At 36.5% G+C, this 23,276-nt stretch overlaps 5 protein-coding genes across 25 annotated transcripts in view; 4 read left to right on the top strand and 1 right to left on the bottom strand.

Annotated features, from left to right (window-relative positions):
* The window catches only part of LOC119080713 (RNA binding protein fox-1 homolog 2-like), a 152,214-nt gene extending 145,853 nt beyond the window's left edge, over positions 1 to 6,361 (top strand). For 18 of the 19 annotated variants that reach the window (XM_037189196.1, XM_037189180.1, XM_037189181.1 and 15 more), the window contains 2 exons: positions 1,626 to 1,689; positions 2,514 to 6,361. In XM_037189196.1, the coding sequence (XP_037045091.1) occupies positions 1,626 to 1,689; positions 2,514 to 2,558 (109 nt within the window). In that variant the 3' untranslated portion in view covers positions 2,559 to 6,361. Of the gene's footprint in view, positions 1 to 1,262; positions 1,424 to 1,625; positions 1,690 to 2,513 lie in introns of all 19 variants that reach the window. The other variant, XR_005088370.1, reaches the window with a different exon arrangement.
* A 2,757-nt stretch (positions 6,362 to 9,118) lies between these two features.
* On the top strand, positions 9,119 to 10,448 carry LOC119080761 (pancreatic triacylglycerol lipase-like). The gene is made up of 4 exons (XM_037189322.1): positions 9,119 to 9,274; positions 9,341 to 9,838; positions 9,893 to 10,108; positions 10,175 to 10,448. Exons 1-4 carry the CDS (start codon positions 9,232 to 9,234, stop codon positions 10,372 to 10,374), a joined length of 957 nt encoding a protein of 318 aa, XP_037045217.1. The 5' UTR covers positions 9,119 to 9,231; the 3' UTR covers positions 10,375 to 10,448.
* Positions 10,449 to 11,012: 564 nt separating this feature from the next.
* On the bottom strand, positions 11,013 to 13,998 carry LOC119080694 (B9 domain-containing protein 2-like). 2 transcript variants are annotated; one of them, XM_037189143.1, is made up of 4 exons: positions 13,769 to 13,998; positions 13,504 to 13,693; positions 13,249 to 13,410; positions 12,944 to 13,180 (listed from the first exon to the last, which is right to left on the bottom strand). In XM_037189143.1, the coding sequence occupies exons 1-4, from the start codon at positions 13,854 to 13,856 to the stop codon at positions 13,087 to 13,089; spliced, it is 534 nt and encodes a 177-aa protein (XP_037045038.1). In that variant the 5' UTR covers positions 13,857 to 13,998; the 3' UTR covers positions 12,944 to 13,086. The 2 variants fall into 2 exon arrangements, with proteins under 2 accessions (XP_037045037.1, XP_037045038.1); XM_037189142.1 differs by lacking the exons at positions 13,504 to 13,693; positions 13,769 to 13,998 and adding an exon at positions 11,013 to 12,304 and having other exon boundaries at positions 12,366 to 13,180; positions 13,249 to 13,390.
* A 2,898-nt stretch (positions 13,999 to 16,896) lies between these two features.
* On the top strand, positions 16,897 to 23,153 carry LOC119080685 (beta-galactosidase-1-like protein 2). Of its 2 annotated transcripts, XM_037189121.1 has the most exons (10): positions 16,897 to 17,031; positions 17,097 to 17,496; positions 17,552 to 17,703; positions 17,764 to 18,067; positions 18,128 to 18,283; positions 18,344 to 18,666; positions 18,729 to 19,039; positions 19,095 to 19,323; positions 19,398 to 19,601; positions 23,102 to 23,153. In XM_037189121.1, exons 1-10 carry the CDS (start codon positions 16,957 to 16,959, stop codon positions 23,105 to 23,107), a joined length of 2,160 nt encoding a protein of 719 aa, XP_037045016.1. In that variant the 5' UTR covers positions 16,897 to 16,956; the 3' UTR covers positions 23,108 to 23,153. The 2 variants fall into 2 exon arrangements, with proteins under 2 accessions (XP_037045016.1, XP_037045015.1); XM_037189120.1 differs by lacking the exon at positions 23,102 to 23,153 and having other exon boundaries at positions 19,398 to 19,670.
* Positions 20,466 to 23,153, top strand: LOC119080686 (beta-galactosidase-1-like protein 2). Its single transcript, XM_037189122.1, has 9 exons — positions 20,466 to 20,543; positions 20,607 to 21,006; positions 21,062 to 21,213; positions 21,270 to 21,567; positions 21,633 to 21,788; positions 21,852 to 22,174; positions 22,243 to 22,553; positions 22,609 to 22,837; positions 22,905 to 23,153. The coding sequence occupies exons 1-9, from the start codon at positions 20,469 to 20,471 to the stop codon at positions 23,097 to 23,099; spliced, it is 2,139 nt and encodes a 712-aa protein (XP_037045017.1). The 5' UTR covers positions 20,466 to 20,468; the 3' UTR covers positions 23,100 to 23,153.
* Positions 23,154 to 23,276: the final 123 nt, after the last annotated feature.

Below are 23,276 nucleotides of genomic sequence, written 5' to 3'. Positions count from 1 at the left end.
CTCACGTTAAAAAAATGTGGTTCAGATCCTTCGGAGGAATGTCGATTTCGTTTCATTATCGGACACTAAACAATTCTCTAGAACATCATAATTGACAAAGAATTGTTTCTGAGTCGCGCAACGCAATCGAAAATGCATGCGTTTCTATGCGTTACCATGCGTTTCTATGCGTTTTCATGTAAACTTTGAGTGCGTTGCGCGACTCAGAAACAATTTTTTGTCAATTATGATGTTCTAGAGAATTGTTTAGTGTCCGATAATGAAACGAAATCGACATTCCTCCGAACGATCTGAACCACATTTTTTTAACGTGAATAGGGCTAGTGTTGATGGAACAAGATGATAATGTTGTAAAGTGGGCTGGTTTAATTGATGAGAAAATAACTCCGAAGTGACAACGAAATTTTCTTGTTGCCAGACATACAATTACCGCCATTTTACAACATTATGAAACAAGTGTGTACTACGAATAAGTTGGTGCGAATGAATGTGTAAAGTGTACCTCCAATATTTCCCTAATGTCTACAACTTTCTTATTAACTCCCTTTACCCGTCTTTTCTAATATTTTGTTACAGATGCAGATAAAATATATTTTTTCGCTCGTCATGCTCACATAATCTGTAAAAGCAATGGATGACAAATTATTGGATACTTTGTTTTACTTTTAACATTTATTGTTTAAACATACACATCCCAGGGGATTTCCTGTTTAGCTAATTTCGTTCTTGTTATGTTCTCATTTTACTTTTTATTCTTTTAAACTTTTACACATTTGAGTACTTCTATCTCGTAATTTGTCTAACACCGGAAGGCACTGTAATAATTTTCGGAAAGGTGAACCAAAATATGACTTCTTTATATTATACATATAAAGGTCAGATGGATGCCTTTATTGTAGGGATAAGATGATATAATAAATCAACCGAATATATCTAAATTAGACATTACCAATTGCAATTCAAAAACTGTAGCCCAATAAAAACTATTAAAATTGTGCTCATACTTAACTATCTACATTCGAAGCTGCAAAATTTTCCAAAAAAGGTCAATTAAGCTATTACTCGCTTAACATGAAGAAACTCACTGATAATCAGTTACACCTTATAAAAAACGTTTGTCGTCGACCACTCTACAATATTTTCTCAATTAAAATTGAAAAGCTACACATACCAGCGATGGCACAATGAAAACAATGACATAACCGATGAGTCACCAATCTATCCGACTAACCACTATTTCGAACGTTTCTTTTATTTTGTAGGAGCTACTTGAGTATGCGGTAGACTTGATTATGTATATTATCCACGATTTTGACGACGACGGCGAAAATCCAATGTTGGATTAAAAGAAAGTAGATCGCCGTGAAAAACTTTATTTTGTATTCATTTAAGTCAACAAAAAGAAATGATTGCGGAGTAAAACGTAAGATCCCCTTTAAACATCCTTGTGTAAATGATGAATGGTGTTGGAATGTTTGATGATTTCAAAAATAAAAATGTATCTCCTAAATCAGAATTTAGAGTTTTAGAGTCTTAATTCCTTTTTACGATTAAATAGCTTTTTGATTGGGAGATACAATTTATCTTGTTCAGTTGAATTTACCTACATTCTTTTTACAAAATAGGTATGGACGTGAATATGCGGATCCCTATTTGGGACATGGAATTGGACCAGTACCTGGTTATGGAGTAAGTATTTCAATACAAATTACCATTTTTAAAATTTGTTGTGTTTAACTCACGTCGTAAGTGCACCTCAAAATTTTAATTTTGAGCATCAAAAGAATTCGAAAAAATGAATCTCAATGCTCTCTAATATGGAAATTCATGGTGAGTGGGGACCGGGACAATTTAACACTGTGCTACTTTATCCCTTCTTACTGTTAATTTCCAATTTTCGGGGCACTTACGGCGTGAATTAAAGTTCAATAAATGAGAGAATTTGTTGCAAGTCGGAAAAGCGAATCTTTAAAAACAGTAGGGACTTGTAGAACTTGAAAGAGCAAAGTTAAAGAATTTTACTTAGACAGGAACAAATGTACTGCCGTAATTTGGATAAAAGACAATTTCCATTGGAAATAACAAAAGATTTTTCAGGAATTCTTTTGTTGTTTCATTGGAAATTGTTTTTCTTCCGATAGGTACACGTCTGAAATGTGTGTATTTATACGGAATTTACATTAAAACCGTACCGCACTATAACAAATTGAATCCTTGCTGCCATATTTTGAAAAAAATGAAATTGATAAATCTACGAATATACCAGGCTCGCCAGATTAAATGAGACCGTTGAATCAAGTAATGACAATTACAATAGGAAGATAGAATATTACGTTGGTGACAATCTGGCCTGCCTGGATATTACAAAGGATTTATCAAAAGCAAAGGAAGTGTGCAGAATACACAAGAAAACATTGCACATTTCATGTTGAAAGAGTTCCGCTTGCAGTATTCTCAAAGAAAGTCAAACGGATTTTAATTGTTCTTTTCGCTCATTTTTCTTTTCTTTTCAGGCGGCCATGTATCGAGGAAGTTATAATCGTTTTACTCCGTATTAAAGTTAGTAAACCCAACCATGAAAATTCAGCCATGACAATTTTTTCTTTTGATATAAAAAAACCAACGAACAATTTTCGTTCAACTTTATTATTTTTATATTATTTCTCTTCTTATGTTTTGTATGTAAACAAAAAAAATGAAATTTATACATACCGTAAATCAATAATTTGCAGCCAAAGTTGTATGTCTTTAAGAATTTTCTAATACTTTAGTTTGATAATTTAAACAAAGAACAGAGTGAACGTCGTGTCGTTTCGATATTATATACAATGAAAATTATTATTATGAATAAAAAAGAGGAAAATAAAATAGGGCAGCTGGATATTGAGTTGTTAATTCGACAGTTTGATTTGGATGGCATTGTTGTTGTCGAATCGGAACATTTACAGTAAAACGATTTTCTTTTCGTTTCAGTTTATGATTTTCTGTTCAATTTTTTTTAAATATTTTTGTCAGCGCAAAATTTTCAATCTTTTGAGCTTCCGTAGCCAAAGTAAGCACACAACACTCAAAATTGTATTTTTATTAGGAAAATTAAAATTTTCTTAAAAAAGCCAAAAAAGAAAGAAATTTAAAATATAAATTTTAGTAAAAAAAAAATATTTAAAAAAAATAAAAAAAAAATGAATTAAAGTAAACATTTTACTACGCTTATAATATCAGTGTATATACTCACTCCCTTAAAAAAAAAACCTGTAACGTAATTATGACCAATGCATTCATTTTTTATTTTTATGAATCGCACACACATTTTGTTGAACACTTTTTTTGTTCGTTCCCCAGTGAAACGTTTTTTCTATTCCATCGAATTCACTTCTTGAATTCAATTCAAAACTTAAAAAGACTTGAATGGCACAAATATTGCAGAATGCAGATACATGTATATTCGATCGATCCAATGTATATTGAGAAATGTCTCGTAAAATTATTGTTGAGTGAAGACACTTTCCATTTCCAATCAGATCAATGTCATTTCTCCGCTATTCCAAATCCGAATTATCACCAATAACCTAGCAACACATAATAGCAAGAAAGTACGAAGAACAAAAAGTATTTGCTTGTCATTAGATTTCAATTTCACGGAATTATTTGAAATAGACGGTGATGTCAGTTAGAAAAAGAAATTCCGATTTTACAACCGAGATTTTGTCTTCCGTCTCGACTGTGCTTCCAGAACAATTCGTGTATCGTCGACTGCTCTCAAATGCTGAGCGGAAGAAAATATTGAAACTGAAACTGTGCCATTTCGAAAAGCAGCTGAATTTTTGTGTTTATCTTATTGCTACCGGCCCCATTAATTACGACTCGAGTAGACGAAACCAAAGATCGTTATTTTATCCAGCGTATGACACTTAAAAATTTAGCCATCATGACCACCGCCAGATTCTTCTGTATAGGTACGGTCGTGATGATTTATAGATCTTAAGTTCTTATCATACAGCCCCCTTTCAATAAGCAAACTAAGTAAAAATTCCGTTGCATATTTTGTAAAATAGCAAAACTTAATTTGCAACCAAGCTTCCGAATGACGGTTTGCACCAGATTCTTAACTTTGGATCGTTGGATCGAATTTTAGATATATTTTAGCCATTCGACAACATTCATATTTCAAACCATTGAGTTGCATGCAATGAACTTTTTAGAACCCAAACCCGAGTTTATCGTAGGTCCCCAACTATCGTAAATATGATATTACGTTTCATCAATTTGAAATCGTTGTTGTAACGCATCTTAATAAACCATTCATTTTCGACTTGAGTCTGTCTTGAGTGGAAGGGTTCCCAATTTTTCTAGTTGTTGTTTCTCATTTTTCGATGTAAAAAGTCGTTGAAAGTTTTCTTAAATTCATTAAATGAAGTCAGTATTTTTGGGTAGAAAATAAATGTGAATTTGATTATCAAGGAACCAAGAAAAAAAAGTGAAAAAAATTAAACAAAACAGGAATAGAAATTACAAAACAATTTTTACTAATCCAAAAAAATGAAAAATGTGTAAAATAAAAGTAAAAATTTAAAATAAAAAATTAATTCTTCATTCATTGACATTCAATGTAGCTTAAACGAGAAAATAAAAAGTGTTAATTGAGAGAGTAAAGAAAAAGAAATTTAAAAAGAATTAAAAAATCCTTTGGCAAGATATAAAAAAAACTATAAAATTTATAGAAATTACATTTAAAAGAAGAAACCGTAGAGAACAGCAAAATGGAAATATAAATTTAATCAATCAAAAGAAATATACGAAAAAGGGTAAAAAAAAGAAGAAAAAAAGAAAATTGTTGTGAATTGATAAAAGAAAATGTTTTAACAGAAGATATTCTCCATAATAAAAAATCTGATTGATGAAAAAAACCGTCGATAAAATGCTCTCTAAATATTTTGTAAAATTCAAATTGAAATAGAAAATTGCATCACATCACAAATTTAAATAAACCATTGAAAGAGTGTGCAGTATGTTGACGCTTCTCGGTCATTTTTATTGCAACAAAAAATATATTTAAACTTATAATCCGCAATCTCCATATTTTTTGTAAATAATTTATTTTTAGTAGAAACATACAAGAAAATACGTTAAAACCGTCGTAATAATTGCTCTAGTGAACTGAAATACTCGATGAAATTATTCTCTCTTTAGAATTATTATTTTTTAATTTTTTTGTTGTTTTATTAGTTTTCTTATTATTTTTTGTCAATATTTGAACGTTATAAGTATGAATACCTATATGAATAGAGTCGATGTATACCAGGGATTTGATAGATGACAACGGAAATACCACTAGCACAATAGACGAGTTTCTTTGCTGGTGTCGTCGTCTGTATGAAAAGTTTGAAATAAAAAAAAATGTTTCACGAAACAGTTAAAAAGGTTTTCAACAAATTTTTGATAACGTTGCTTACAACAAACTGCAGTAAATCAAAGTTCAAATGATTGGCAAAATTTTACCATTGAGATTAAAAGGACTAACAGTATGAACGGCAAATTTCGGGCGATTCCCGAAGAGCTGTTAGCTTTTTTTTATAAATGAAGGGCTTTTCACATATTGAAAAGCCTTTGAGTAACCAGTTCGGTACTGTTCTATTACAAATTGTAATTTACAATCACTACTAAGAACTTCAATTCGTCATTTCTTTGCTGTTTATTCAATAATTAGGATATCCGATTAAAAATCTTCTACCTTAACACATCACATCAATAGAAATAAGATTTCCCTCTTCCCTGCTATAGTGGTATTTCTCGTCCCGTCAATCAGTCAAGTCTGTGCATTAAATGGCCATTATTAAATGTAAACCGATTTTTTTTTTGTTATAACGTTAAGATAGATGAAGTGACACACATACCATCAACATAAAAACGCACCGCAAATTGTGAATCGAACGCAATTTCAATTTCCACGAAGAGAATGGACACGATAAATGTGTTATACTCTTCCATTTAAATGAAAATAAAAATTGTTGGTCGGTGTGTTGCTATTTACAAAACAAAAAACCATATAAATGTAATTAAGTGTAGTTCATATTATAATTAAAATGGCAAAAGATACAATTTTGTCGCATTATAAAAACAAACGAACTTTATAAAACAAAAATCGCTCAAAATGAAACACATATTACTCAAAAAAAATCTTCTTGTTTTTTAAAATATAAAAATTAGACTGTGGCACCAATAAACGCATTACAAATTTTAAAGAAACAAAATGTTATCTCCACGCTTTGATTCAATACTTAACAACATTTTGTCTCAATTTTAAGTGGAGATATCACAGAGAAGTCTTTCTCTTTCTCTTATTATTCGCACACAAACAAAAAAGATATTTATTTTAAAAAGAAAATTGAAATTAAAGAAAATTTAAATAAAAAAAATATTTTTCGCCAAAATAGTTCTTAAGTCATCACTTTACTTGAATTCGTATAAAAAAAAAACGATAAAAAAACCAATTCAAAGATTATTCATTACGAAAATCTGTCGTTGATAAATCTCCTTGTCAGCCCAAGTAAAATTAATAAATTTTGATCTGGACAATTAAATGGGAATAAGGAGAGGTGAGTAGATGTGTGAGATGATTAAAAATGCAGTAAATGTGTAAAACCATAAAAGAAATTCATTTTAGAAAATAATTATATGAAAACCAAATGTTTTTGTAATAAAAAAAATTATATCAAAGCAAAAGTTGTCTTTCGTATGGAGAGAAACGATTCGGCTGCATATTAAGCTACTGATCAATCAAAAAGGGTAAGTAAATGCAAAAACGAAATTACACAGATTTATAGAAACTGAATTTTAATCTGTGCTGTTGTAGACCTACTAGCTCTAAGCTAGAATCAAAATTTAGTAATCCAGTCTAATCAATAAGAAAGAACCTACAGTTAACGTCAACCAAATGTATGTTTGGTACCAGCTGGTTCCATTATTCAAACACACTGCATCTGAAGCAAGCTTAGGCAGCAATTCAGTTGGCGATAGCTGTACTGAAACGCTAATTTATACAATCTCATGAAAGAATTGCGAGTCATAGGTAATAGAGTGACCCATTTCTTGTACAATAAAAGTTTTTTTTTTTTTAGACTGCACTGGTCTTCTCACCTCTATTGCGCAAAATATCCCATTTACTTACGTGTTAGCAAGAAGATTTTATGTACAGCAGTGGGATCCTCATTTTTTACAAACGTCAATTAACGCACCAGTGCGTTAATATATGTATGAAAATTCATTTACGCACTACTTTGATCGCACTGCTGTACATAAAACGTTTTGTTACAATTCAAAAACTTACTTTAAGAGGCACCGGTACTTTGCCGAAAAGCATACATTAGGGCTATTTTTAAATACTGTGTTTTAGTTTACTTTTGATGATATCTTTCGCCCAAAATCCTTTTTCAAAAATGTACGACCGCTATTCCGACCACGAATGTGTTAGCTTTCAACAGAAAATAGATTTGGTTGCAGCAATTTGACCAGTTCTGAGAACAATGAACAGTTTATGAAAATTTCATTAGACTGTTCACTTTTCTCAGAGCTGGTCAAACGATTAGAAGCAAAACTAATTTTTATTTAAAGCTAACAGATTCGTGGTTGGAATTGCGGTCGTACATTTTTCAAAAAGGATTCTGATGAAAAGATATTAAAAAAATGAAATACGAAACACGCAAATGTAGGCTACAATTTTAGCTAAGTGCCGGTGCCTAAGAGTCAATTCGCCAATTCGACAGCCAAATTTTCAATTTGAAACAAGCTATCTCCGATATTATTGAGTTATAGCTCATTCGATTCGTCGTTCAATTCTAGCGAACGGGTTTTTGCAATTTTTTACAAAAAAAAATCCAGTTTGGCTGTAATGTGTGTACATGATGTCAAGGGGTGGTGAATACACTTTTTTTAGCAATATCATGAGGAAGGAAGAACCCAAAAAGTTAAAACTTTGTAGTATTGTTGATCAGTCCACAGCCGACAATTTGAGCCCACCCTGACTTCTGCACTCACCACCCATGGCCAGTCGGCAGTTAAAGTATGGTCAATTTTCAAAGAGTGCTGTATTTCTGCAACATCATTGTTCTGATGGGCCGACTACATATTATGGTAGATGACCTTAGCCACCATCACATTTCAAAATTTCACCACAGAAGTTTTGTGTTGCAGGTTTTGCGGACCATTTGAAAAAAAAGTTGACCTTTACGGCTGGAATAAAAGAGTAAATTTTAACCGAATTCTCGTCCAAAATAGTTTTTTTTTATTAGTCTTTATTTATTTATTAGTTTTTTATTACGTGTCTGGGGGTCAATTCTAGCCCATAACCGATCGATTCCAAGGGACTCTATCTGAAAAAACACTATTTTTTACATTTTGCTCATAGTCGGGAAGCCTCTTCGACTGTAGGGAAATGGTGTAGAGATGCAGAGTGAACATAGTCTATCTTTAAAACATTGCTATGCACCCCAGAACTACCAAATTGAGGGGCTTTACTAGTAGCTTGGTGAATGTCCATCAAATTTCTTTCAAATCCATGAATTTTACTACCGTTCCAAATGTGTTTCATTTTTTGTACGTTCCGGAGAGTCTCCCGTATGCGACAGGTTAAGTCTTACCCGTACATGCCTTGGTAATTCTTCTCCGTTTATCAAATGCGAGACGTCCGTTTCTAAAGTAATTCATATTTATAAAATCTTTTACTTCATCAGATTTGATATAGATTTCGTTAAATCAAAGTTCAGCCTTATATACAGTTCCACAATCGAAGATTAGACTAAAATTTTTGGTTTTTCAAATGATTCAATTCTACCGCAAATCAATCACATTTTTCGATTTTGTGATCAAAATCACATCCTTTAGGTGAAGGAAATCTTTAATCGTGATGCTTGAAAAGTGAACTTTGAATTAAATCTCGGATTAAGGTAGCAGATGAGTTTTGATGAGTGGAAGACACGAAGTTCAAACACGCAATCAAAACAGTTAGAAAACGCTTTTTGTTAGACAAAACTTGATAGCTTATCAGCTTTGTTGGTATATTCTTAGCTCCTTATCAAAATGACATCTTTTCACATTCATAATTTTCGGCCCCTTGAATTTTTAATCTAATCCAATGCAGCTTTTAGTGATATCAATAGAGTCGAGTAGCAAAATTTTTCAGCGACTATAAAATGAAGCGTCGGAGTTGACGAAAGTTCAGTAGAATTTTGGAAAATGAAGGCTGTCCTAGCTCTGTTACTTATTCAGATCGCGTGTGGTGAGTTCATCGAAATATTTTCGTCTTCAGTGAATTTGTCACTAAGTTGATTATTCATTTTAACAGTTCTAAGCACACCAGTCGATGAAGGCCAAATTGAACCATTGTTTGATGCGTACCGTGATACGAGACTCTTGTTGATAACAAGACAGAACCTCAACAATCCGATACAAGTTCTGTTCCGCAATGCAGACTCAATTCGCAACAGTCCTTATAATCCCAATCGTCCAACTAGAGTTCTCATTCACGGATTTTTGGAAGACGATTCAGCCGACATTAAGGTGGAGACTGCTGCTGAATTACTAAGATACTACGATTTCAACGTATTGTTCATTGACTGGTCCGAAGGCTCAAGAACAATCAATTACTTCGCTGCTGCCGGACGTGTCCCTACCGTCGGTTCATTCACGGCTTCATACCTAGACTTTTTGCATGAAATTCAATTTCTGGACTTCAACCGTCTGTCAGTTATTGGATTCAGTCTTGGTGCGCACATTGCCGGACACGTTGGCAAGAATGTTCGGCGTGGAAGAATACAACATATTATTGGATTGGACCCGGCCGGTAAATATTGACGAATAATTTCCATTTTCGTTTGACACTCACGTTTCGCATTAGGACCTTTATTCAGCGTGCGTAGTCCGGAAGGTCGTATTGATGCTGGTGATGGCGTTTATGTCGAGTGTATTCACACCAACGGTCCAACTTTAGCGATCATCGGACTTGGTATTGGAGCCGCTATCTGTGACGCAGATTATTTCCCTAACGGCGGCCAAAGCCAGCCAGGATGCTTGTTGAACACCTGTTCACATTCACGTGCCGTCGATTTCTATGGTGAGTATACGAAGTTTAAAGTGAACATTTTCAAAAGCATTAAACGACGACCAAAAATCCATACAGTCGAATCCATTGCAAATAACCGTTTCCACGCTTTGGGATGTCCCGATCCAAACGACGTTAGCTCTAGACGTTGCCTAATTTATCCTGGTGAATGGATGGGTGGTGATAATTTGAACTTCAACAAATCTGGACGAGGATCATTCTACTTGGAAACAAATAGAAGCTCACCATTTGCTCGCGGAACTACAAGACCACAATGAGTGTGACATGTTCTTTTCTGAATAGCAATCATGAATGCAAATAAATCTACGACCTAGTAATCCTAAGCTCATCTTGTTGCAGTTTTGAAGTAATTTATTTGTCTCAAATCGAACCAGACTCCATTAGACTGTAATTGGATAAGTATATGATATGGGGTAGGTAGTCATAAATGTCCTTCTCTAAAAAAAGGTGAATTCTGACAACGCAACATGAATTTTTCACTTTTCTACTCGGGTATATACCGTTCCTTATATGACCAACTGTGTTTTTGAATTGGCCCGGGCCCCCACCCGTATTCTTAAAAACAATAACATTTTTGTAAGAAATCTCACTGAAAAAAGCAGGCAATTGAAACGACGTCAATCTTGTTTTGCGATAAGTTGCGATAAGATTACAATAATGAATGGTCTCCGATAGCGTACACACGTAACACTGAAACAATTCATGAATTGAGACAACAAATAAAACTTATCGATTCGATCACAGATGATTGAGATACCTAGACGTTGATGTCGGTTACAAAAATGCTGAAGCTGCACTGATTGACAATTATTATCAATCAATTCCGAGAGTTTGTAGAGCGTTAGCGTTCTAAAGAAAAGTGAGTGTATAGTAGCAGGTAATGATCGGCGTAAAATCCAGGCAAGATTGAAACACTTTGGTTAATTATTCATTTTTTGGATTAATTTTTATTTATCAAAAAAACACAGACCAAACCCACCAGAACCAGCACAATCCACGTGAAGCCAGACACAAAGCTAGCTGCATTAGTTAAATCAATGAACATTACATCCAGAAATATTGGAACCTTGACCGTTTCGTTTAAATTAAATTTCAAGTCGACTCTCGTGCCAAACACAAAATCTACATTTTTTATCAAATTCTGACGGTCGAACGTGCCTACTCTCAATGAAGCGTACAAAAATTCAAAATTTATGCTCAAAATCATATTCTTGCAAGTGAACTCATTTCCACTATCATCCGGTTCGTATTTTCCCTCTACAGCGTCGACAATGCCATGCCTTAGATTAGCATTGATCCAATAATTGGAATCGTTCTTAGGATTACCGAATTCTGAAACCTTCGATGACACACCAACGCCATTTGTGTCATTGCTCCCTGTATACTCGTTCAGGATAAAAGAGAAGATTTTCTGCTGCAACGTTGAGCAGATTATTGTGAAATTCGATTCCGTCGTAACATTTTCGTCTAGTGCAACATCGCAGGTCAAAAATAAATTCTCACCGAATCGAATAATGTCGTAGGTGTGATTGGTGAGTACACAGACGTTCTGCCTAATTGCAGGAATTTTCATGAAATGTTCGTCATTGGAAAAGGTCTTGTTGGGATGAAAATAATCTAAAATCTTTGGCGAGTCGTCATTTGTCTCGTTCAAAGGAATCATTTTCGCCGTAATGACGGGCTTCCCTTGCATGTACCCAATATTACCGCTGATTCGATGAATGTTGGCCATAGACTCGTTGGCCTGAAGAAATTGAATTTTCACCGAATGAACCAAAGTTGATGGCATCGCAATATCGTTTCGAATGTAAACCAGAAACGCTGTGCAATTTAATATGTTGGTGAAGTTGTGCCGGAATTGGATAATAATTTCTTTGTTCAACCAAATCGTCTCATCGATTTCCGTAGAATTAAATCTCATGCAATTGTTCCGGGATACGGCTTGGAAGCAATCGACCATTTGAATTTCCAAACAATGATTATCGGCACCGGTGCAGTGTTCAAGCATCATCGCCTCGTTGGCTTTTCTTAGTCCTAGGATCTTTGTTGACTTTAGTTTGCTCTGTAACTCATCAAGAAATACTCGACTCTGTTCATAAGATCGTAAGCATTTCGACTCCTGGTCGTGCAAATATTTGATGGGAACATTCAAGTGGCAATAGTCGCCGGTAATAGAATATGGGACGACTGAAAAATGAAAAGAAGCTCAGTCCACAACCTCCATCAAAAAATTGTACATTTGACTCACCAAATGTTCCGATCCCTTCCGTTTTGTCATCAAATGCGAGCACCGAATCTCCACTCTTATAGCTTTCACGATTATCATCATCGGAGCCGTACGATGCAAACATCATTGGCCACTTGTACTTCGTTCTCTTACCAAGTAGATTGATATCATATCGAGTCGTTGGCAGAACATATTTCTTTCCAACCACACAAAACAGATCGTTACGGATCTCACACGACGTTAGACCAGTATCATATTCGAAATCGTAGATGCTCCACTCCTTCTCATCACAAACGAAAACACTTAGCATATCATCTATACAGTCGTTGTCGCAGCAACAATTTATGTCACAAAAGTTGACCATCAAATCACAAGGACAGTAGTAGTTGTCGGGAGAAATTTTCACTCTAGATGTATGTGGGACATGCTCGTCAAGACTAGGTCGACTATCATTGACTGGACTCGTTTGATTCAGTTCTGTATTCGATGTGCTGTTCTCAGATGCATTTCTATTCGTTGCAACTGTACCCACTGTAGGTGGTATTGGTGTTGTAATGGCAACGGTCGACGGTATCGTTACATTTTGTTGAGGAATTATTGAGGTTGATGGAGTTGTTGAATCGGTTTGGCCCGCTGTACTAGTGCTACTTAGTTTGGAAACATCTATTTTAACAAAAGCTTCTGCGGTAGACAATAACAACGTAGCGGTGACTGCTACTAACAACAGCTGCAGATGCATTTCTTATTGAAATTCTATTCCGAAATTTGAGAAATTCTTAAATATCAACATCAGATCGACGACAATTTTTCCCGATGATTGAGTTGACAGTTTGTATCTGCAATATTGTTAACCACGGGGTTCTTTGAACTTTTCAGTTTCATTGTTTCATACTCAAACGATTACCTCTCGTTTCCGCTATACACCAGATCGCTCTTTACAACCGCGAATCCCCCAGTGTTGAATTTATTGTGCAGTGACTCAACGAAGGAACTGGGTGCAATTTTCCAAGTACAGACTTCGATTCGGTGAACGCCTGGCTGAATTGGCATGTGAGCAAAACCAAATCTGAAGGGGTAAAATTCTTTTCAATAAAAGACAAAGAACAGTTTATCTCGCCTGTAAGACACGAAAGCAAGCTTATCTATGGATAAAACTTACCCGACCGGAAAGAAATGATTCAGACCATTCACTGCATAAACTTCAACATGAATTTTCGGCCAACCTTGTATCCCTCGGCACGACAAGTGCACGTCAATTGGATGAACGAATGATACCTGTCCGTCAAATCTACCACGGCAGGTTGCTGTTTGTCCCTCAATATATCCTTCCACTGATTTCCAATTTGAACCTATCAATGATTCAATAAATTAAATCCCCACCCATGAGTTCAATTCATGTTCAAAGAACCACAACATATACTTACCGAACTGAATGCTCCACTTGCAAAATAAGTTTGGTTCCTCAAAGTTGAGTGCGTGCAATATTTGACCGATTATGTGTAGCTCAGCCATATAAATGCAACAATATTTTCACTAGAAATTTCGATTTTCCATTTAAACTTGCCATTCGATCATTGGGATGCACTAACATCCAATAGACATGGGAAACGTTCGGTGGATGAAACCACTGATGAAAAACACTATTGTTTGTGTACATGACTTTATGTAACCATAGATACTCTCGGTACACACTCAATTCACCACGCCAAACAAAAGTTGGTAAACTGAAACTAGGCCGTTTCCAGGTCCTTTTTCCCTCGCAAACGATTTTCAAAATATATGGAACTGTACACGTGCTAGACATTTGTGTTTGTGTTGTGATATGCATCCACCGGAACATTGATGATTACACACATAAGGGGTGGCAATTGCATATGCTACAGTGCATGGTATGCATGTTCTATGACGAGTATCTACGAGCAAGGAATATTAATTAAAATTACCTATTTCTGTGTGTATAATATCATACAGATAGGTACATGAAAACTATAGAATTTGTTGTGAAAAAAAGTTTTGTTAATTTGTATGGGTGTAGCGGATTTTGAATAGAATACCTGTGAATCGCACGATGAGATTCAACCAGCCCGTTCTATTGATCCTCATTAACTTTTTTTAAATTAGATTTTAGGTTTGGGTATGTTCGAGGTCGATTGTATGTCCTAAACAATCTCTCATTTGATAGTTATTTACGTATCTGTTGGGAACGGTAGATTTTAGGCCATTTCGTGAGTTGTAGCCCGAAGTGAGGGCGACAAACAACAACAGTGACTAAAGTTCACAAGAGATATGTATACAACTATTCATCATGCAAAGGGATGTAAGTTCAAATTACGAGAAAAGTTGTGCAATTTTGTCCAATGGTTGTAGCACGACGGAGTAAAGTTAACCAGGCAGGAGCGCTGCTTTGACTAGGGACCTGAATAATCAAGTAGCCCCATATTTTTTGCGAATAAAATTTTTAAATTTATGTCAGTGTTCATTTGAGTTCATTTTCCTACAGTGTATTAGGTCCCTTATTTGACGTTTCGAAAATAAACCGCTCCTGCCTGGTTTATTTTACTCTGCCGTGGTTGTAGTAAAACACCAGTTTTGTCGTTTGGAAGCAGAAAAAACGTTATGTTCCTCTCCTGATGGAGAAATAGGAAATTCCCACTTGAGCGATTCGCGAGGCCTTTGCTTCACGCTGATAGGAAAACTGCGCTTTTGTTTGAATTTCTTATTTCCTTCCCTAGGTAAATAAATTTTTTTTACATAACTAGGGATAAAAAGATGGAAAGTAGAGTTTTCGTGTTGATCCGAGGCGAAGCCGTAATGGATTTTATCACATACGCGCGGTGTTCGGATCTCAAAATTACTTCACTAGAAGTTTAATTCAAAAATTACACTTCAGGTCTATGTTGTTGTTTCGTTTTCGCTTATGTGATAAAAATAGAGTACACACTTGTCACTATCAGTCTCGGCAAGCCTCGACTTCTTCGTGACAAGTTTGTAATATATATTACATGCTGAAGACGTCGAAGGACTAGCTTAAAAAATGAAAAGTACGGTTTTCGACACATGTAGCATGTAAAATACTATTCTTTTCTATCTTCCGAAAATTTGTTGATAACCATCAGATACAACAAAATCGTAATATTCGTCTGTTATTTATCGGCAACAAAAATAAGAGTCGAGCTCTTCGTAATGTGGCCTTATACAACAAAATTTATTGCAAAACTAAAAGTAAAAGATTTAGGTTCAATCTGAAAAATAAAATATTTTTATCAAAAGAAGTAGTTGATTCCATAATTTGTAATGGTGATAAGCTTGGCATCTTTGAAGGGTTAAAAAAGGCTTCAAGGAAAATTAGTTGGTACAGAAGTTGGTTACGTTACAATAGTAATAGTACATTACTATACCAGTGAAGTAATTCGGGCTGAAGCCCTCGGATACTTTTACTCATCTGGATACGAGATATCAAATTATTTCACGTGTAAAGTATGGCGTTTTACTTTACGATTGAGGGAAAGGGTTTTCACTAGTTAGGGAAAGGCCACATTACGTCACTAGTAAAGTAAATACCATTCCTTGATTCCTTTTTCAACTATTTTAATAAACTACAGGTAACCAATAGTTATTTATGCAATCGAGGTGCAAAGTACTTTTTTAGGCCTCGTGTCATAAATACACATCGTGGACCTAATTAAGTACTTTGCATCGAGTTGCATACAACGGTTTATGCCACAGAGGTGTCTAAAGTTTGCAGATTTTGAATATAATGATGCTGAGCGGCATAAACACACATAACATCGAGCGTAATTGAATGCATGGGTACGAATATAATATATTCATTTATTTATCGTATGGTATGAGCTCAGTTACATGTTTACAAGTGAAGTCAATAAATTATAAATTACAAAATCACAGACATAAAAAAAAAAAAAGAAAACGAGAAGAAAAATATCACGAGTTCAAATCACAGTCTATTCGTTTTATAGGTCCAGCGAACCGAGCCAGTCTAATGCACTTGTAGTCAGTGAGGAAATGGTTCCGGTTTCGCCGTGGTATTTGAGAATGGGGCAGTCGTGCAGTATATGCATCATAGTTTGTCGTTCGCTTCCGCATTGGCAGCTAGGGCTGTCGGTCATTTTCCATTTGAAAAGCATGTCGTTGCAACGCCCGTGACCAGTTCGCAATCTGTTTAGGTTGCACCATATTTTGCGAGGCAGGTGGAATTCTTTGGATTTGGATGTATGTGTGCCGAAGTTGAACAGTTCGGTGCCGATGCCGTTTCTTTCCCAAGATTCTTTCCACACTTCCTTCGGATTGAATTCAGCTGCATTTAGTGAATTAGCTGTGGAAATAGCTGGTTTTATAATATATTCAATATATGACTAACACAATAAAATTTCACGACCCAATCGTGACAGAAAAAAAACTTACCTTATGTTGCTAATACTTACTAATTTTACGAGTACATTTTACTTAACGATAGGAAATTACGTTTGGAATATTCTTCGTATCTAATCGCCCACTGAGATCTTGGACCACTTTCAGCTTATCGAATCAACTTTTTCATAACAATTTAGATAATTATTCGAAGTGGTAATTCAGCACAACACGACCACAAATAATGATTCAGTCCACCACTAATAGTAGAAGTACGACAATGCACTCAATAGCATCTTTAAGCAAGTGGATCTTTTTGGTAAATTTACAACAGATTTCAGACATTTAAAAACGCTTACGAATGTATTGATAAATTCCCTGTAGATTTCACTGTTCCTATGCGTCTCATCGCAAGAAAAAACGGTCTACGAGTATTTCGCCGATACATCTGTACCGACCGGATTGGTTGCGGAAAATAAACAATTCACCCTCAATGGCAAATACATTCGGATAGTAAGTGGTGCCATCCATTACTTCCGAGTTCATCCCGAACAATGGAGGGATCGACTTAGAAAGTTACGAGCCATGGGTGCAAATACTGTGGAAACCTATGTTTCGTGGAATCTGCACGAGCCCCGAATGGGAGAGTTTGATTTTGGACAGGGAGGAAATGACTTTTCGGATTTTATGAATATACGAAGATTTGTTCAAATTGCCAAAGAAGAAGATCTGTTGGTAATTCTACGACCGGGTCCATACATTTGTGCCGAATGGGAGTATGGCGGTTTGTTGTGCCATTGTTGTTTCACTAGGGTTCTTTTACAATTGTATCATCTCAGGTTTCCCGAGTTGGCTTTCAAGGGATCCGAATATGAGAGTTCGCACAAACTACGGACCATTCCTGCAACGTGTGAAATTGTATCTCGATGCACTACTCAGTCAACTCGTTGATCTACAATTCACACGTGGAGGATCTATCATAGCTGCCCAAGTACGAATTTTAAAAAATTTTCTACGAAAATTAGTCATTTCGACGAATTGTTATTTTCAGATTGAAAACGAGTACAACTCATTCCTTCCAAAAAGTACAGAATATCTGGAGTTTATTCGGCAAGCCTTTATCGACAATGGCCTTGACTGTTTGTATTTTACATCGGACAACTGTTTTAATTCTGGTTGCAATGGAGGTACTCTACCAGGATTGCTACAGACGGCAAACTTTAAAGAAAATGCGGATTCAATTTTAACTGATTTGCTGAGCGTGCAGCCAGACAAACCTGTCATGGCAATGGAGTACTGGACGGGATGGTTTACTACTTGGTTAGAGGAAGAGCAAGGAACAAACCCTTCTAAGCGTATGCTCTCTGGTATTAATAAAATCGCTTTAAATTGATGAGTCTCCATTTTTTGTAAAGAATTCCACGACAACCTCGAGATTCTCTTCGACAAATACAATGGCTCCGTGAACTTTTATGTTTTCCACGGTGGTGTTAACTATGGTTTCACAGCTGGTGGTGGTACAGACTGGAGTGGCGAATATCCTGTAGCAAAAGCTGACATTACGAGCTACGGTAAAGAGTTTTTCACGAATGGCTGACTCAAAACGGTTACATGAAGTTTTTAATTCTAAGATTATGACGCTACACTTAGTGAGGCGGGTGATTACACAAAGAAGTACGACTTGGCCGCGACCTTAATTGAAAAGTATGAAAATCCAAAACTACGTCGACCAAACCGGCCTTCCGAGAGCACAAAAATTGCGTATCCCACTCTAACTCCACAGAGGTATTTGACGTACAATGACATCGTTCAAAGAGTACCAGCAAGTAGTAGAGCCCAGCTCACGAATGCAGTATCAATGGAAGAATTGCCCATCAATAACAATAGCGGTCAGAACTTTGGATATATCATTTACAGGAAGGTGGCCAATGTCAGCAACGGTGACATTTACAAAGTAAGCATAGCAGTCAACCAAATTTGAAACTTTTGAGGTCAACGTGCCAAAACTTATTGTAGGGATCAAAACCACAAGATGTCGCCCAACTATTGATTGACGACACCCTTGTTGATACAGGCTTTACAAGCGCCCAGCCTGTTTACTGGTGGAACAATGACCGAGAGATTTCTTTGGATGTTGGTGCGAATGGCGAGCATACGCTTGACCTGATGATCGAAATAATAGCTCGATCTAATTGGTTCCGAGAAGACGACATTCATCACCAGAAAGGGCTATCAGCAGTGAAAGGCTCTAAGATCGAACTTAATGGAGAGGAGGTAACAGATATTGAACACATTGCTTTAGAATTCACTGGGGATTGGGTACGAGGGTAAGTCGAGACGATATCGATGTAATTCAGTACGACTAAATTGCTTCCTCTGTAGACTACAAGGTTGGAGAAATGTAGTTAGCATGGACAGCTTGAAAGCACCGTGCTTGGTTCAATCCACTCTAACTATAACTGGTAGCCCTGCCGATACATTCATCGACATGAGAACATGGCATAAGGGAGTAGTATTCGTGAATGGCTTCAACATTGGACGATACTGGAAAGTTGGTCCACAACAGACACTTTACATTCCAGCACCGCTACTGCGTACCGGGGAAAATCAGGTACGAAATTATTTGAATAATTTGAGATTGAGCTGAATTGACGTCTGTATTACATGCGTCCCCCCTCCCCCCAGATAACAATTTTCGAGCAGTACGAAGTTGGAACGCAAATGACATTCTCTGATGCTCCAGACCTAGGCCCAATAGCTAAAGACGACGACGATGACGATGACGACGACGACGACGAGCCCAATTCTAGTCCATCCTTGGTCTCATTTGGATCGTTTATCAAGCTGTGGAGCGTTGCTTTCATTTTGTATATTTGTTTTGTCAACACTAATTAGTTCACTGTCCGTTTTACAGTATTTAAATAATTAAATGATATAATAAAAGCGATTAGACCGTTTAATATTATTGAGTTTGCTCGCTGACCCATGCTACGTTTAAGGTCTTCTTGTACGATAGAGTATAGCCGATGTGTTAATAAATGTCGCTACTTCACTTACTTCACTCATTTATCGTTGACGTGATCCTTCATTATCGAAATAAATAGTTTTCAATGGTAAAATTTTTCAGAAGACATCTTTTGAGTCGGGTCGTAGACACTCAAATATAGCGTATAGATGTTCTTCTTACACAAGACCAGTACAGCCATGTCGGCAAGAAAAATTCATTAAAAAAGTCACAGACCCAGCGTTCCTAACAAACACAAAATGCTTCAATAGTTAACCTGTCAAAGACGGTAAGCATATTAACAGTTTTACTATTCAAACTATTACTTCATTTGATCGAAGATTGTCTCAGATTGATTTCAGAAATCTTTTACTTCATTTGTTTTGAACATGCTTTTTGCTATATAAGTACTGATAAGTCAGAGCTTGTCGTTTATTCTTGCTGTCGTTGTCGATAACAAATGACACTGTACTTCTTGGTATGGACGCTACATTTTATGATTTAATGTCGAGTTAGTACGTAAAAATTTGAAGACCCAAGCGAACAATAAGAAAACTTAAGGTCATGGTTATAAATTGGATAATCTCATTTTATTGATAGAAAATTACGTTACGTTTGGAATATTCTTCGTATCTAATCGTCCATTGCGATCTTGTACTACTTTTAGCTTATCGAATCATCTTTTTCATAACAATTGAGATAAAATAATTCGATGCGGTAATTAACCTCAATCAGCTCGACACAATCAAATAATGATTCAGTCCACCACTAGCATTAGAAGTACGATAATGTATTCAATAGCATCTTTAAGCAAATGGATCTTTTTGGTAAATTTCCAGCAGATCTCAAACCATTTAATGCTCACGAATGTGTTGATAAATTCACTGTAGATTTCACTGTTCCTATGCGTCTCATCGCAAGAAAAAACGGTCTACGAGTATTTCGCCGATACATCTGTACCGACCGGATTGGTTGCGGAAAATAAACAATTCACCCTCAATGGCAAATACATTCGAATCGTAAGTGGTGCGATCCATTACTTCCGAGTTCATCCCGAACAATGGAGGGATCGACTTAGAAAGTTACGAGCCATGGGTGCAAATACTGTGGAAACCTATGTTTCGTGGAATCTGCACGAACCCCGAATGGGAGAGTTTGATTTTGGACAGGGAGGAAATGACTTTTCGGATTTTATGAATATACGAAGATTTGTTCAAATTGCCAAAGAAGAAGATCTGTTGGTAATTCTACGACCGGGACCATACATTTGTGCCGAATGGGAGTATGGCGGTTTGTTGTGCCATTGTTGTTTCACTAGGGTTGTACTACAATTGTGATATCTCAGGTTTGCCGAGCTGGCTTTTGAGAGATCCGGACATGAGAGTTCGTACCAACTACGAACCATTCCTGCAACGGGTAAAGTTGTACATCGATGGACTTCTCAGTCAACTCGTTGATCTGCAATTCACACGAGGAGGTTCAATCATAGCTGCTCAAGTATACGGTCAATTAAACATTATTTGTACGAAAATGTTTCACTTTATGATTCTTAGATTGAAAACGAGTACAACTCATTTTACCCGAAAAGTTCAGCGTATTTGGAGTTTATTCGCCAAGCCTTTATCGACAATGGCCTTGACTGTTTGTATTTTACATCGGACAATTATTTTTCGCCTAGCGAGGGTTCTTTGCCAGGGTTATTGCAAACAGCAAATTTCAAAGAAAATCCGGATTCAATTTTAGCTGATTTGGTGAAGGTACAGCCAGACAAACCTGTCATGGCAATGGAGTACTGGACTGGGTGGTTCACTCTTTGGTTGCAAGAGGAGCAAGGGACTAATCCTTCTAAGCGTAACGTCCTCTGCTTGATGCAATCTTTTTAAATTTATCCTTGATCCTTGTCCACTTCTGCACAGAATTTCACGACAACTTGGAGATTCTCTTCGACAAATACAATGGCTCTGTGAACTTTTACGTTTTTCATGGTGGTACTAACTTTGGCTTTACAGCTGGCGGAAGCAGTGATTGGAGTGGTGAATTTCCTGTAGCAAACGCTGATATTACGAGCTACGGTAGAGTCTTTTTACCGAATGTAGACTGACTCAAAACAATGACTTGCAATTTTTAATTCTAAGATTACGATGCACCTCTCAGTGAGGCTGGTGATTATACAAAGAAGTATGACCTAGCGGCAGCATTAATAGAAAAATATGAAAACCCAAAGCTTCGTCGACCAAACCGACCTTCCGAGAGCACAAAAACTGCATATTCCACTCTGACTCCACAGAGGTATTTGACCTACAGTGACATCGTTGAAAGGGTACCACCTAACAGTAGGATCCAACTTACGAATGCGGTATCAATGGAACAGTTGCCCATCAACAACAATAGCGGTCAGAGCTTTGGATATATAATTTACAGGAAGGTGGTCAATGTCAGCAACGGTGACATTTACAAAGTGAGCACAACTGGAACAGTCAACAAAATTTGATGCTTTTGAGTTCAATGTCCGATTGCTGATTATAGGCTTCAAAACCACAAGATGTCGCCCAACTGCTAATTGACGACAATCTTGTTGACACTGGCTTTACAAGCGCTAAGCCTGCTTACTGGAGGAACAATGACCGAGAGATTGCTTTGGACGTTAGTGCGAATGGCGAGCATACACTTGACCTTATGATCGAAATAATAGCTCGATCTAATTGGTTCCAAGGAGATGACATCTATCACCAGAAAGGGCTATCAGCAGTGAAAGGCTCTAAGATCGAACTTAATGGAGAGCAGGTAACAGACATTGAACACATTGCTTTAGAATTCACTGGGGATTGGGTACGAGGGTAAGTCGAGACGATATCGATGTAATTCAGTACGACTAAATTGCCTCCTCTGTAGACTACAAGGTTGGAGAAATGTGGTTAGCATGGACAGCTTGAAAGCACCGTGCTTGGTTCAATCCACTCTAACTATAACTGGTAGCCCTGCCGATACATTCATCGACATGAGAGATTGGCATAAGGGAGTAGTATTCGTGAATGGCTTCAACATTGGGCGATACTGGAAAGTTGGTCCACAACAGACACTTTACATTCCAGCACCGCTACTGCGTACCGGGGAAAATCAGGTACGAAATTATTTGAATAATTTGAGATTGAGCTGAATTGACGTCTGTATTACATGCGTCCCCCCAGATAACGATTTTCGAGCAATACGAAGTTGGAACGCAAATTGTATTCTCTGATGCTCCAGACTTGGGTCCAATAGCTAAAGATGATGATGACGACGAGCCCAATTCTAGTCCATCTTTGGTCTCATTTGGTTCGTTTACGATGAAGTTGTGTACCGTTGCTTTCATTTGGTTTACTTGTTTTGTCAACAGTCATTGACCCATTGACCGTATTGTGTAATTGCATGATAATAAAAGCACTTAGTTCGTTGAATTGTTTGAAAACCTGGGTATGTAGATAATGTGTAACGGCTGGTAAGAAAAATATAACCGGGATATCGAACCTCTGCTAAGGAAATTGACTGCAAATGAGTTTCGAAACATATATGGTACCTTA

Source organism: Bradysia coprophila, unplaced genomic scaffold, assembly GCF_014529535.1.
Source record: "Bradysia coprophila strain Holo2 unplaced genomic scaffold, BU_Bcop_v1 contig_350, whole genome shotgun sequence".
NCBI classification, from domain to species: domain Eukaryota; kingdom Metazoa; phylum Arthropoda; class Insecta; order Diptera; family Sciaridae; genus Bradysia; species Bradysia coprophila.
The sequence above is the reverse complement of the archived record's forward strand: the minus strand, read 5'-3'. Positions and strand labels throughout refer to the sequence as shown.

Coding starts and splice junctions, on each gene's coding strand:
- LOC119080761 (XM_037189322.1), top strand. CDS start 9,232: ATGAAGGCTGTCCTAGCTCTGTTACTTATTCAGATCGCGTGTG. Junction 9,275..9,340: donor ACTTATTCAGATCGCGTGTG/GTGAGTTCATCG, acceptor TCATTTTAACAG/TTCTAAGCACACCAGTCGAT. Junction 10,109..10,174: donor ACGTGCCGTCGATTTCTATG/GTGAGTATACGA, acceptor AAATCCATACAG/TCGAATCCATTGCAAATAAC.
- LOC119080694 (XM_037189142.1), bottom strand. CDS start 13,083: ATGCATCTGCAGCTGTTGTTAGTAGCAGTCACCGCTACGTTGTTATTG. Junction 12,305..12,365: donor GGAAGGGATCGGAACATTTG/GTGAGTCAAATG, acceptor TTCATTTTTCAG/TCGTCCCATATTCTATTACC.
- LOC119080685 (XM_037189121.1), top strand. CDS start 16,957: ATGATTCAGTCCACCACTAATAGTAGAAGTACGACAATGCACTCAATA. Junction 17,497..17,551: donor TGCCGAATGGGAGTATGGCG/GTTTGTTGTGCC, acceptor GTATCATCTCAG/GTTTCCCGAGTTGGCTTTCA. Junction 18,068..18,127: donor AGGAACAAACCCTTCTAAGC/GTATGCTCTCTG, acceptor TTTTTTGTAAAG/AATTCCACGACAACCTCGAG.
- LOC119080686 (XM_037189122.1), top strand. CDS start 20,469: ATGATTCAGTCCACCACTAGCATTAGAAGTACGATAATGTATTCAATA. Junction 21,568..21,632: donor AGGGACTAATCCTTCTAAGC/GTAACGTCCTCT, acceptor ACTTCTGCACAG/AATTTCACGACAACTTGGAG. Junction 22,554..22,608: donor ACTGGGGATTGGGTACGAGG/GTAAGTCGAGAC, acceptor CCTCCTCTGTAG/ACTACAAGGTTGGAGAAATG.